Source organism: Dicentrarchus labrax, unplaced genomic scaffold, assembly GCF_905237075.1.
Source record: "Dicentrarchus labrax unplaced genomic scaffold, dlabrax2021, whole genome shotgun sequence".
In the NCBI taxonomy this organism is placed as follows: Eukaryota; Metazoa; Chordata; class Actinopteri; family Moronidae; genus Dicentrarchus; species Dicentrarchus labrax.
In genome coordinates, this window is record NW_026136707.1 from 29200829 (window position 1) to 29214817 (window position 13989).

The 13989-nt window shown below is 37.1% G+C and overlaps 3 gene segments (V, D, J or C); 2 read left to right on the forward strand and 1 right to left on the reverse strand.

Moving 5' to 3' along the window:
• Positions 1–1837: 1837 nt before the first annotated feature.
• On the reverse strand, positions 1838–3238 carry LOC127367665 (Ig kappa-b4 chain C region-like). The segment is given in 2 exon segments: positions 1838–2158; positions 3164–3238. A coding segment is annotated over 1 exon segment (249 nt).
• Positions 3239–4174: 936 nt separating this feature from the next.
• On the forward strand, positions 4175–4866 carry LOC127367661 (Ig kappa chain V region 2717-like). The segment is given in 2 exon segments: positions 4175–4295; positions 4403–4866. Coding segments are annotated over 2 exon segments (414 nt in total).
• A 6423-nt stretch (positions 4867–11289) lies between these two features.
• Positions 11290–13348, forward strand: LOC127367664 (immunoglobulin kappa variable 6D-21-like). The segment is given in 2 exon segments: positions 11290–12790; positions 13010–13348. Coding segments are annotated over 2 exon segments (372 nt in total).
• The last annotated feature ends 641 nt before the right edge of the window (positions 13349–13989 follow it).

Below are 13989 nucleotides of genomic sequence, written 5' to 3' on the forward strand. Positions count from 1 at the left end.
ATGGGTTATTATATGTCATCATGACAGTAACTGGTACCTTCAGAAACCTGGAGAAGCTCCTAAACTCTTGATTTCTGATACTACATATCATCAGTCTGGAGATTCAGATCGTTTCAGTGCAACAGCAGTTCAGACTGACTTCACTTTGACCATCAGAGGAGTTCAGACTGAAGATGCAGGAGATTATTACTGTCAGCAGCACAACAGCTTTCCGTTCACACAGTGAAAAAGCGTCGTACAAAAACCTCCCTCAGCTAAGAGGAACTAAATCAACAGCTGCATGGAAACTAAATGGCAACAAGATACAACTAAAACACACCTCATAATTACATGTAATTCTAATAATACAGCATTTAATATAATCAATCACATTTCACAAATTCCTTTTTTCTTTTTTTAGGCAAAGATAAATGATTTACCTTTGAGTTTGAGTCAACTGATGTCAAGTCTCTCATCAGACAGGTTTACACAGATATATGTTAGTAACTGTAAGTATATCTAGAGTTAATAATATTATAAAATTAATATTTTCCCACAATGTATTGTACATCTACAGTAGCTGAACAATGTTTACAGAGTAACAAACTCTCTTTATATATATATATATATTAAAAGTCAGTTCTAATGGTCGTTTTTTATGTTTATCAGATCAATTTACAAAATAAGTAAGGATAATACAGATGAAATATTGACACAAAAATTGCATATATTTATCAAAATAATGAAATGTTTTTCACAATCTTTCAAATATTACATTTAAAGTAATTCTACAATATTACTATTCAATTAAAGTGTTTAGTTAAATAAGAATCCACCTCAAAAATAGAATTTAATTCAGACATTAAAAGTATTGTGATTATATTTATATATTAATATATATATATATATATATATATATATATATATATATATATATTATAACGTCTGTTAATTTTACAATAACAACAGCAACAGCAAAACATCTATTGTCAGGTTGTACTGAAAGAGCTGTGGCATGTATGACACATTCCCATCATTTGTTCATGACGCCATGAGCTGAAATGGTCAAATCCTAACAATCTTTCTCTGAGACAAACTTTGTCATTGTAGATTTAATGAATTTCAGACTGACACATGACAGCAGTTCATGACTTGACGTAGAATAGAATAGAATTGAATGCCTTTATTGTCACTGTACACATGTACGATGAGATTAGAAAGCCAACTCCAATAGCAGTGCAAAAAACAGTACAATTATCATTTATTATTCTTATTTAATTAATTGTTTTTTATTGATTGTAAGTGTTATCAACTCATTCATGAAGTCCTGTGGTTAATCAGTAATTTGGGGTTTTAATATTCTTGGAGGAAAATCTCAGATCAAAAATATTGTATATCACTTGATGCAGATGATGCGCTGCTCTGTGTATCTAACTATGAAAATCTCTATCTGAATTTTCTTTGAAAATTTTGGTAAAGATTTTTGACAATTTCAAGGGACAGATCTAACCGTTGTTACATAATGAATCATCCTCATATTCAGACTTGACTGATAAAAGATAGGTGATCTTGTAAATCATCAAAACATGGGTATAATTAACAAGGTATATTAAAGCATATACAACTGACAATTATAGAGGAACTTTTCTAATGTTTCCAAATATGTATAAACATGCTGAATGAATAATACTCTCATGAAAACTGTTGATTTTATTAAATCTTTATTATTTTTAAATCTTGAAACCATTGAGAGAGAGAGAGAGAGAGAGAGAGAGAGAGAGAGAGAGTCTTGCACAGTACAGACTGAGAGCAGTAGCAGAGTAAAACCAGTATCAGAGTCCCAGTGAGTCAGGTTATGACTAGGAACACTGGTCTCTCCTCAGTGTCTCTGAGAGCGGAGTCTGGGAGCCCTGGGTGGCCTCACAGGTCACAGAGCCCACCTTCCTCCAGTGGTCTGCAGAGAGCCTCAGGGTGCTGCTCCAGCTGTAGTGGCCGTCCTTCAGCACCCCGGGGCTCCTGCTCTCCTCCCAGCTGCTGCTGCTGCTGCTGCCGTCCACCTTCCAGGACAGACTCCAGTCTGAGGGGAAGCCCTTGTTGGCCAGACACATGAGCGTGGCCTTCCCCTGCTGCAGCTCCTCACTGGAGGGGGGCAGCACCGTCAGGGTGGGACGGACATCACCTAGGAGACACCAATCAGCTTAGAGGACAGGGACCACACAGCTGTCAATCAGCCAGCAGACACTTGGACACCTTTACTGTGTGAGAGTTGATTTTCTCCTTTAAGGAGTTTCTGTCAGATGTTTTTTCTGCTCCAGCAGTCACTCACTCACACATTGTTTCACTTCCCTTTAAGAAGCCTCTCATGCATATCAGCACAGAGAGAATCATCATACAGAATGAGCGGAAAAATATATAACTACACTGGAAATAAAATATCAAAAACTGTATCATCAAAATCATCCAAAGCCTGAATTATACATTACTTTAAAGTATTTAGTGGAAACATGAACAAACACAGAAAATGAACTGACTACAATCAAATGTTCTTCATGTGGATTTCAATCATCATTACCAAACTGTAACTTTAAAACAATATACAACACTATGAAGAGATTATGAACGTTTACTCATCTTTATCTTCAGTTTGTTGAATTTGACTATAATAATTTTATCTTAATTCAGTTAGAAACAGTTGTTTCTGATATCAAAAAGTAAAAGTGAATCTTAAAAATGAAACATTTGTACAAAACGTTTAGCAGTTTTATCTTTTCTACACTTCAAGCTGTTTGAATTTCAGTTTGACAGGAATGTGTAAAGAACAAAGAGTTATCCTCCATGATGAAGGAGGACAAGTACAAACATGAATAATTCAAGTGTTAAAATTAAAACAAGATATATCTCTCTGCTTCAGACATATAAAACCTGAATTTAAAACATAAAAACTGAATTTAAAACAAAGCTTTACCATTAAAGTTGGAAATACTGATTCATATTCGGTCTTGATATTTTAAATTGACTTCAATGAGGTTTTGAATTTATATTCCTGATGCAAAGTTTGTCTCTGAGTGTAAAGTATTTGTGCAGAAGATATACATTAATATGAAAAATCAAGAATTCTTCCTGAAATATATATAAAAAGTCAAATATGTCCTGAAATGATAAAAAATTTAAAGATTTGACTTACATCCAACATCCAGTCTGGTTCCTCCACCGAACGTGTACCACAGTGATACAAACTCATTGAGCCGCCGTACAAAAACCTCTCACTGTAGAGAGACACGGCTCTCTGACTTTGACACAAACAAACTCAGCAAAATTATTCTTTTTGTAAAACCTTGTCATGTGACAAGAACAATAACAATTACCAGAAACTTCCGAGATCTATTTATATATTTGTTAACATAAGATAAGCAAAGATAATATGTACATTTATTGATCCCCTGTAAAAGAAATTCAAATGAGATACAGCAGCATAGGCCAATGTAGTGCAAAGAGTAAAGAAGTATAATAAGAATCGCAAAATAATAATATTGCAAAATAAAACAGAAAATATAGACTATAAATGAAAAGCATATACACTATATGCAATATGCAAGTAAAATGGTGGGGTGGAAATATGGAAAGGGATCGGGGAGGGAGGAAGTGGAGGGGGGTTAAGGGGGAAAAAGGCTGTCGTCTGGGTAAAGAAGGGAGAGCTGTGGAGGAGGGTGGGGTAGCCAAGGTGTGAATCAGGGTACCTGAGGAGGTGGAGGGCGTTTGTGAATCAAACATGTTGGAATACAGGTTTAACTCGTTGGCACATCCCTTTGTCCCCTCTACTGAACCTACTGACCTTTTCATGCCAGTAATGCTCCTCACACCCCTGTAACAGTCCATCAAGGCCTCCTCTGCCTCCACCGACCACTGCTGCACAGTGCTGGTGGTGATGGACTGTCTCCTATATAAAATACATGTTCATAAATAAATTTGAAATGTAAAAAACATATATGCATTACAATAGAACCAAAATTATATGAACTAGTTGTTGTGTATTTCCAAATCAGCAATCCATTAAAGTGATTGATCCATTGATAAACAGCATCATGAGAGGAATCCAAGTCCCTGTTGGAGTCAGTCAGAGCATTTCCATAGAGAGCCACTTTGCATCAGCAGCACCATGCTCCAGTGCTCTGGGAGAGTTTATAGTCCTGAGAGTTGAACACTGGATGACTGACAGCTGTCCTTCATGACAACAGAAGACACAGAAATCCTCCTCATCAAAAACATGACTTTGATCTCCGTCCTCATCTGGACTCTCCTCTGCTGCTGCTTCACAGGTAAAGTCCAGAGAATCAAACTCCTCTCCTCTATGAACATCCGTCCCTCTGAAATGAAGCCCACAAAACCATGACGCTGCTTTATGTTTTTGTCTCTGTATCCTCAGAGTCCAGAGGCCAGGTCACAGTGACTCAGTCTGGAGCAGTGAGCTCTGCTCTGGGAGGCTCCGTCACCATCACATGTAGGACCAGTCCGAACGTTTATAGTAATAACTATTTACACTGGTACCAACAGAGAGATGGAGAAACTCCTAAACTGCTCATTTATGGTACTAACAATCGAACATCAGGGATTCCAGGTCGTTTTACAGGCAGTGGATCAAACCCTGACTTCACTCTGACCATCAGTGGAGTCCAGACTGAAGATGCAGCAGTTTACTACTGTCAGAGTGTTCATAGCATCAACAGTCAGAATGTGTTCACACAGTGAAAAAGCGTCGTACAAAAACCTCCCTCAGTCAGACTGAACAGAAACTGAACTGACTGCTGCAGCTGGAAGCTACTGCAGAGACTGATACACTTCACTGAGGACACACACACACACACACACACACACACACACACACACACACACACACACACATTGCATAATTTAGATTAAAACAGAATATTTGCTCAATGTATGTATAAAATCAATGCATGTACAGTATGCAGAAACAAAAGATAATAATTATGATCAAATTAGCAAAACATTTCAAGTTTGGCACAAGATTGCCACACCATATCGCTCTGTGCCTTATTCCATTTAGTAAAAAAAATTTGGTGGGATTCATCAGGCATTCAGTTTCTCATGTTGGTGAATCTGTAGTCATTTTCATAATCTTCTAAAAAAAAGCAAATCAGAGACACTGTATATATCTTTATGCAGACGATATGCTGCTTTTTACATCTAATCCTTAAAATCTTTAAAAAGGTTCTTAATTCATGCCGAGGTTTGGGGTAGTTTCTATGAACAGCTTGAGCCCTCGTTGCATATGAACCCTCATGAATATCAGACATGAATGGTAACATAATTAAGTGATACTGAATTGAAATTATCTAAACATATTAACAATGTTTATTAAAGCAGATAGAAGTGACATTAGAAGGAGAACATTTTGCCAAGTTATGAGACTATTCAAGATAATCTAGAAAAACAGTATACATTTGCTGTTATTGTGATGCTGCACAGATGAATCTTTGTAATGTTTCTAAACATATATGATATATGGCGAAGCTAATGATACGTAAGAAATGATTCATGAATAATGATCTCATGGAGACTGTTGATTTGATAACATTTGTATTATGTTTAAATTTTGACACAGTCAACTTAAAAACAAGCAAGAGAGAGAGAGAGAGAGAGAGAGAGAGAGAGAGAGAGAGAGAGAGAGAGAGAGACAAAGAGAGAGAGAGAGAGAGAGAGAGAGAGAGTGTATTGCACAGTGCAGACTGAGAGCAGTAGCAGAGTAAAACCAGTATCAGAGTCCCAGTGAGTCAGGTCAGAACTGGGAACACTGGTCTCTCCTCAGTGTCTCTGAGAGCGGAGTCTGGGAGCCCTGGGTGGCCTCACAGGTCACAGAGCCCACCTTCCTCCACTGGTCTGCAGAGAGCCTCAGGGTGCTGCTCCAGCTGTAGTGGCCGTCCTTCAGCACCCCGGGGCTCCTGCTCTGCTCCCAGCTGCTGCTGCTGCTGCTGCCAGTCTGGTTCCTCCACCAAAAGTCCACCACAGTGATACAAACTCATTACAAACTCAGTACAAAACTCAATACAAAAACCTCTCACTGTAGAGAGACACGGCTCTCTGTGACTTTGACACAAACAAACTCAGCAAATACATTCCCAGTTTACCCAGTTTATCTAATAACTGGTTAAAGTGTCTCAAACATAAACTATGAATATGTATTAATATAAGGCTTGTTGATTTGTCTTTCATGAAATAAGATATTTCTAAAGAAAAATTCTCCAATAAATCATTAGAAATGTAAATAATTATCATAAACATATGTTTATTGTAGATTATGATGAATATAAAGTAAATAACAGATAATATAAATTTTTAAATGTGTCCCACAGTGATGTTGATCTGTGTGGTAGTGAATTAGGGGGAATTCACTAAATATTCTGGAAGAAAATGTGTCCATCAAACTGAAACCAAAGCCTCATACAAATGAGCACTGACACATTCCTAATCAATACTCTGATAAAGTGATTGATCCATTGATAAACAGCATCATGAGAGGAATCCAAGTCCCTGTTGGAGTCAGTCAGAGCATTTCCATAGAGAGCCACTTTGCATCAGCAGCACCATGCTCCAGTGCTCTGGGAGAGTTTATAGTCCTGAGAGTTGAACACTGGATGACTGACAGCTGTCCTTCATGACAACAGAAGACACAGAAATCCACACACACACACACACACACACACACACACACACACACACACACACACACACACACACACTACCAGTGAACATGTATTAAAACAAGCTCAGTGACAAAAAATAATCTTGCAGGAAATAAAATTACTTTCTCCCTCACAGTTTCTTATTATAAACACATGTTCTTATCTGGTTTGTAAAATTATCAAGAGAAGCCAATGAGAAAGTTAATGAAAGCTGTCTTGGTCATGACCTTTGACCTTAACTTAATCCTGGATCACAACTATTTCAACTACATCGAATTATCAAAGAATATAACAAGACACACATCAGAAATTAATCCCAATAAAAGGAAATAAAAAGACACAGATCAGAAACCTTCATCATCAAAGATAGACGAAACAAAACCTGTACACCCATTACATTTCACAATGTATTAATTTAATATGTAAACTTATATTGTATAAAATAAAGATCCACTGAAATCATAACAAGACAAAATGCATAAGTAAAACAAACATATATAGAGCAAAGTCTGCGAGCTAGTTCAGGTAGTCAACTCGAGCTGTGCTGATATACACACGACATGTTTACTACACTACTCAAATAAACACAAAATCATTGAACTGAAACAGTTTGATTTATAAAGAGATAATGGACAATAAAACCTATTAAAATCAATAAAGTTCATCCTCACAGCTTCTCACCATCTATCCCACTCACCTGGCCATCCACAAGATATAAAAGAAAATGAGATTCATCAGACCAGGTCACCTTCTTCCATTGCTGTGTGGTCCAGTTCTGATGCTCACGTGCCCATTGTAGGCACTACTTGATGCTTGGCCATTGTTCTGTGAGTTCTTTGGTTGTTTGAACTGTGTACCTTTCTAATGCAGGATGAAGCCGTTAATCAGAGAGTTAAACCTCTGTGAATATAACTTTTGTGAAAGTCCTAATTAATAATGAGTTTAGATCTTAAATAATAATCTAAACTTCAAAAATAACAATTATACAGAAACAATCATGAAGTTTTCTTCACAGAAATAAACAAAATGCTGACATATAGGCTTACGGTGCATACTTTCAAAGGTTTCTTACACACTTTAAAATTATGGACTCGCATGAAACTTTGGCGACACCTAGTGGGGTCTCAACCCCCAGGTTGGAAACCACTGCAGTAGGCCCATCCTAAGACCAAACCACCATCACTCCTCTGGTAATGGCCTCAAGGTCCCAGTAATTTTAATATCTCTGAATGAAAATGAATGCCTACTTTATTATCAGTTCAGGCTTTAATTAATAAATAATACACAATTTTAAAACAATAAATATTGAAAAAAATTGCAAATGAACATAAACATAAATAACTAAATGAATATGTAACTTTTAAACAAATAACAATAAACCGTTTAAAAACTGTGCATCTGAGTAAAGACAATGATGTGCTCATGTCTGTAAGAGTTGAGGGCCTTGTATTATGTTACTATGCCATAACTGCACTAGAGTGCATGGTGACCCCTGCTGGTCAGAGGTCACATAACAGTTGCTTATAATGCATTATATATTTCTATTTTACTTTGTGCAGAATGCAGAAACATTCATTCATATTTTATTGTTGGATTCATCTTTATTTTATTGATCTACTTTACTTTACTTGTATCTCCTCATTCTGGAGCTATACGCTGAAGAATTTCACTGTTTGTTGTATTGTGTATGTTTATGTATGTGACAATAAAACTTGATCTCATTTGTGAGTGGGATTCAAACACAGTCAGAGTTTGATGTCAACTCTTTCAACAGGCAGGTTAATATCATTGATAATACAGCTGTTGTTTTTTTTAACTTAAAATTATTTTCTCAGGGTTTTGTGAGATTCTTCTTCTGATAAATCTAATAAACATGTCCAGTGTTGAGCTGAAACACTTAATTCATACTCAATTACTTTTCTGATCCTGATCACTTCATTAAGTATACTAAGTGTCTTTTTCATTTTAACAAATTCAAAGAATTTAATCATTTTTTTTATTTTGCTGTTGGGCTTGAGGATTTGCAAATCACTAAATATGAATGTTTTTAAAATTAAAATTAAAGCAAATGATTCCCTCTGTGTCATATCCCTTTATACTACTGTTGTTCAGACTGTCTTATATTTATCCAAAGGTCATTTTACACACATCCTGTGTAATTTCCCACATTAATCCATCCTGCATTATTATACCATTTGGGGAGAGTGGGGTAAGATGAGCCATTTTTCATATTTAGGATCACTACATCAAGGCAATCATAGTTTTGTTGCTAACTAATATATATACATATATTTTAGGATGTTGTGAATCCCTTCAAACAAACAGAATGAGTGTAAACATAACTGTTTGGATAATATAGCATGTCCAAAAAAAGTGGTCTCGTGGCTCAACTTACCACGTGTATGGGGTAAGTTGAGCATAGGGAGGGGGGTAAGTTGAGCCGTATCCCTACTCCCTCCCCCGGACCCTCCTCCCCACCTCCATCCCACCCCTCCCTCACCTTCTCCCTCCCTTAATAACACTCACTTCTTCCCATTCATGTGTATTTTATGTATTTGTAACAGGTACAATAACTTTTTTTTTAATTATTATTGCATATTACTGCTAAACAGCTGTTTTGTGAAAAAACATTTTAACATGAGAATGCCTTAAAGTGCGCTTCGGAAGAAAACATTAACAGCTGTGTTTTTGGAATATACACAGAATATGTTTTTGGATACACTTATTGAGTGTATTTTGGCTGTAGCCACCGGCTCAACTTACCCCTGGCCAAATGGCTCAACTTACCCCAGATCTACCATTTTGACTTTATTAGTCCCCACAGCTAAAATGGTGCTCTTTTATGCAAGGTTTATGAGCTCATGTTGTAGCTCATAGATACCACAATTGATGTATAAAACAAATTTAAAATGATCTTCTTTGGTCTAAACACAATTCTCATGAAACTTATGATAGACTCAATTCACTTTCAAGAGTGAAAAATGATTTTTTTGAAATAAATATCTAATCACTTTACCCATGTGGTTCTTACATTCACAGACTCCATGAAATGAAGCCTTCCTCCTAAATATTTGGTCACATGATCAATGTTTTTTACCATTTCATGGCAAACAAGGGGTGGCTCAACTTACCCCACTCTCACCTATGTCAGAATTGTTCAATAAAATGACCACAGCCAAATACAAAATATCCCTCATTGTGCTTTAATATTAATTAAAAAATTGTAGATGTACAATAGAATGAGACTTCTGTTTAAATAATAATATTCTTCCCTTTGCTGCAGCTCCTCACTGGAGGGGGGCAGCACCATCAGGATGGGGACGACTCAACCCACTGCAGAGAGAGAGAGAGAGAGAGAGAGAGAGAGAGAGAGAGAGAGAGGGAGAAGACATTTTGGAGAAGCTTAGAGTTTAGTTTAAAAGGATTTTAAATGTTTCACTTCCCTCTCTGAACTCAGTCGCCATGGCAACAGACAGGCATTACTGCTGAACCATGGCAACAGACAGGTTTCAGTACTGAAGATAAAATGTTACAGTGGCACATTGTTCCTCTGTTAGGTTTAAAGCAAAAAATATATTACCGAGCATGAAAAATGGCAGGTTTTTATTGTTTTTCAAAAAAGAAAAGGAAATTCCTCGATGGTGTGTGCTTGCTTTGTACAATCAAATTGAACATTGTTAACTACTGAGTTGTGTATTGAAACTCATTAATTCAAACCTACTCACAGTTAAATATATGTTTTAATAGTGATGTTTTAAGATTATCTGTTGTGACATACAATGTGTGAAATATGTAAATCAAGTTAAACCTCTCAACAATTGTTGGTCCTGTATTTGGAGTGAAATATTTAAACTTTTAATAATACTTTTGTAAGACAAAATACTTCTTGGTAAACTTTATATGTACAAACTGTTAGAAATAACAATTACAGTGACATGAAATATATTAACCCAAACCAAAGCCTCATACAAATGAGCACTGACACATTCCTAATCAATACTCTGATAAAGTGATTGATCCATTGATAAACAGCATCATGAGAGGAATCCAAGTCCCTGTTGGAGTCAGTCAGAGCATTTCCATAGAGAGCCACTTTGCATCAGCAGCACCATGCTCCAGTGCTCTGGGAGAGTTTATAGTCCTGAGAGTTGAACACTGGATGACTGACAGCTGTCCTTCATGACAACAGAAGACACAGAAATCCTGCTCATCAAAAACATGACTTTGATCTCCGTCCTCATCTGGACTCTCCTCTGCTGCTGCTTCACAGGTAAAGTCCAGAGAATCAAACTCCTCTCCTCTATGAACATCCGTCCCTCTGAAATGAAGCCCACAAAACCATGACGCTGCTTTATGTTTTTGTCTCTGTATCCTCAGAGTCCAGAGACCAGGTCACAGTGACTCAGTCTGGAGCAGTGAGCTCTGCTCTGGGAGGCTCCGTCACCATCACATGTAGGACCAATCCAAAAGTGAATCTTTGGGACAACAAAGACCTTTTAGCCTGGTACCAACAAAGAAATGGAGAAGCCATTAAACTGCTTATTAATAGGGCAACATATCGCGCATCAGGGATTCCAGGTCGTTTTACAGGCAGTGGATCAAACTCTGACTTCACTCTGACCATCAGCGGAGTCCAGACTGAAGATGCTGCAGTTTACTACTGTCAGAGTGCTCATTACATCAATGGTCCGTGGTTGTTCACACAGTGAAAAAGCGTCGTACAAAAACCTCCCTCAGTCAGACTGAACAGAAACTGAACTGACTGCTGCAGCTGGAAGCTACTGCAGAGACTGATACACTTCACTGAGGACACACACACACACACACACACACACACACACACACACACACACACACACACACACACACACAAACTAAACAGTCTGCAGGAGAACAGTGGAAATGAATCTGTATATGGTACTGAACTGATTAAGGGAATAGACACTTTTCATGGCAGACATTTTGACTTGCCAAAGCAGGAAAAGCACAGGTGTATTTAATTACATTAATGATGGCTTCATTACATTTAGGTGAGCCAGTCTCAGAGCTCTGGTACTGTGCATGCTCACTCACTGAAAGGCCTTACTGGGACACTGAATGAAATTGGGCCAGTGTTAATGTTATTATTAAACCTGTGAATGACCTGCTTTGATCACTCAAAATGTCTGCTGTGAAAAGGGTCTATTTGGAAAGGTGAGTGAGTGGGCAGGGAAGATCTGATGGTGCAAAGGGCGGAGTGAGAGTTACTGCAGGACAGGAGAGAGTGGCTGGATCTGGAATGACAGGAGAGTAAGTAGAATCAGAATCAGAATCAGAATTGGGTTTATTGCCAAGTAAGTTTTTACACAAACAAGAAATTTGTCTTGGTGCATTGGTGCATAAAAATCACACAAAAAATAAGTACTTTTTAAAATATAAATAAATAAAGATAAGGATGAAGATAGAAAGATCTAGAAGTAACCGAGCAATGCAACAGAAATAATGTTATAATCTAACTGAAAGAATAAACTAGAATCTTGTTTTATTTGTTGAAACATCCTTCTTTCAAATTGGATCAGAATCAGAATCAGAAATACTTTAATAATAATGTGGGAAAGGCCACCCATCCCCTGAAACAGATTTAACAAACAGAAAACTTCAATGAGGGAGAAAATATTTTATTATCCTTTGGAAGACATGTTTAGGAATATTCTGATTCTATTCATTTCACACCAATAACTGTATGTATGGTATCAAATCAGAACATGCAAAATGCACCTTGGTGATAAAGACTATTGAGTTCAATATAATTTAACAGAATAATATCCACCCTTACTGCTTTATGAAAACCAGTTGCTGTTCTCAATCACAGGTCAAACCCATCATATTATAGATCATTTAAATAGTCAATGCTCTCAGCACTGAGGGGGAAACACCATGATATGTTGAGGACAGCTACAGTTCACTGACTCTGTGTGTTTGCATATGTGTCCTTCCTCTCTGCTCCCAGCCGTTAAGAGGCCAGTGTTGATCAGTGGCTGTCCAGGCCTTTCAGAGCCACTGACACGCCGGCAGCACAATGAGGATGTCACTGACTCTACTGCTGGCCACCCTGGGGCTCCTTGTTCAGGGTGAGACTCTCTTCTGAAAACTTTGCTTCAGGATGCAACCAGGTTCACCACAATGATGTTCTGCTATGATGGAGAAACACTGAAACAAGCAGCATTTACCTTCTTCCATCTATTCTCCATGTTAAAGAAATGATACTCTTCTGTTTGGATGTTGATCATCTTTCTCCAAACTGGATTTGTCTCAATAACCCTTCTCCTTTTCTTTTTCATGTTTTCCAGATTCATCAGGAGAAGTCATTGTGACTCAGTCTCCTAAAGCTCAGTCTGTTGTTCCAGGACAGACTGTCTCTATCAGATGTAACGTTAGTCCAAGCACTGGTTACTGCTTCAGCTGGTACCTTCAGAAACCTGGAGAATCTCCTAAACTCCTAATTACTTGTGGTTCAACCCGTCAGTCTGGAGTTTCAGATCGTTTCAGTGGGAGCGGATCTGGTAGTGATTACACTCTGACCATCAGTGGAGTCCAGACTGAAGATGCAGCAGTTTACTACTGTCAGAGTGCTCATTACATCAACAGTCAGTATGTGTTCACACAGTGAAAAAGCGTCGTACAAAAACCTCCCTCCGCTGGAGAGGAACTGATCTCAATCAACAGCTGCACAGACATTAAAACACTACATGATGGATTAACATACATTGTTCAACTTTCAACAAGAAAATATTTTTCATATTTTTCTTCAATATAATTTTTAGGAGTAATTTTTGTGCCATTCCTGATGAAAAAAAGAAGATTGCTGAAAATCAGAATGACAGCTGCATAATTTTAGCTCTTAAACATTATAGTTTGAGTAACATAAAAACATATACTCAGTGAATCTATAAAAAAACTTACAAATGTTTAGGAATGACAATATTTATATTTATATTTTTTATATTCGCTTTGAAAAAAAGTAATTTTTGTTGAAATAATTTGAGATCTCAACAGAATAAAATGAATTTGTTTCATAAATGATGTATCATTATCAACACCGTTTATGAATCTAAAACATTGCGAGTCTCTTCTTGTTGATTAAATCATGAAAAAATGATGTGATACAGCACAGTTCAGTACAGAGTAGGACACTGAGCAATATTTCTAACATCATCACCTGATATGTTAAAATCCAGCTATCTGACCCTGAGACAACTCAGTGTGTTTGGAATAAAAGGATCCACTGTTTTACACAGCAATATATACAAATATGAATATACAGTATTTA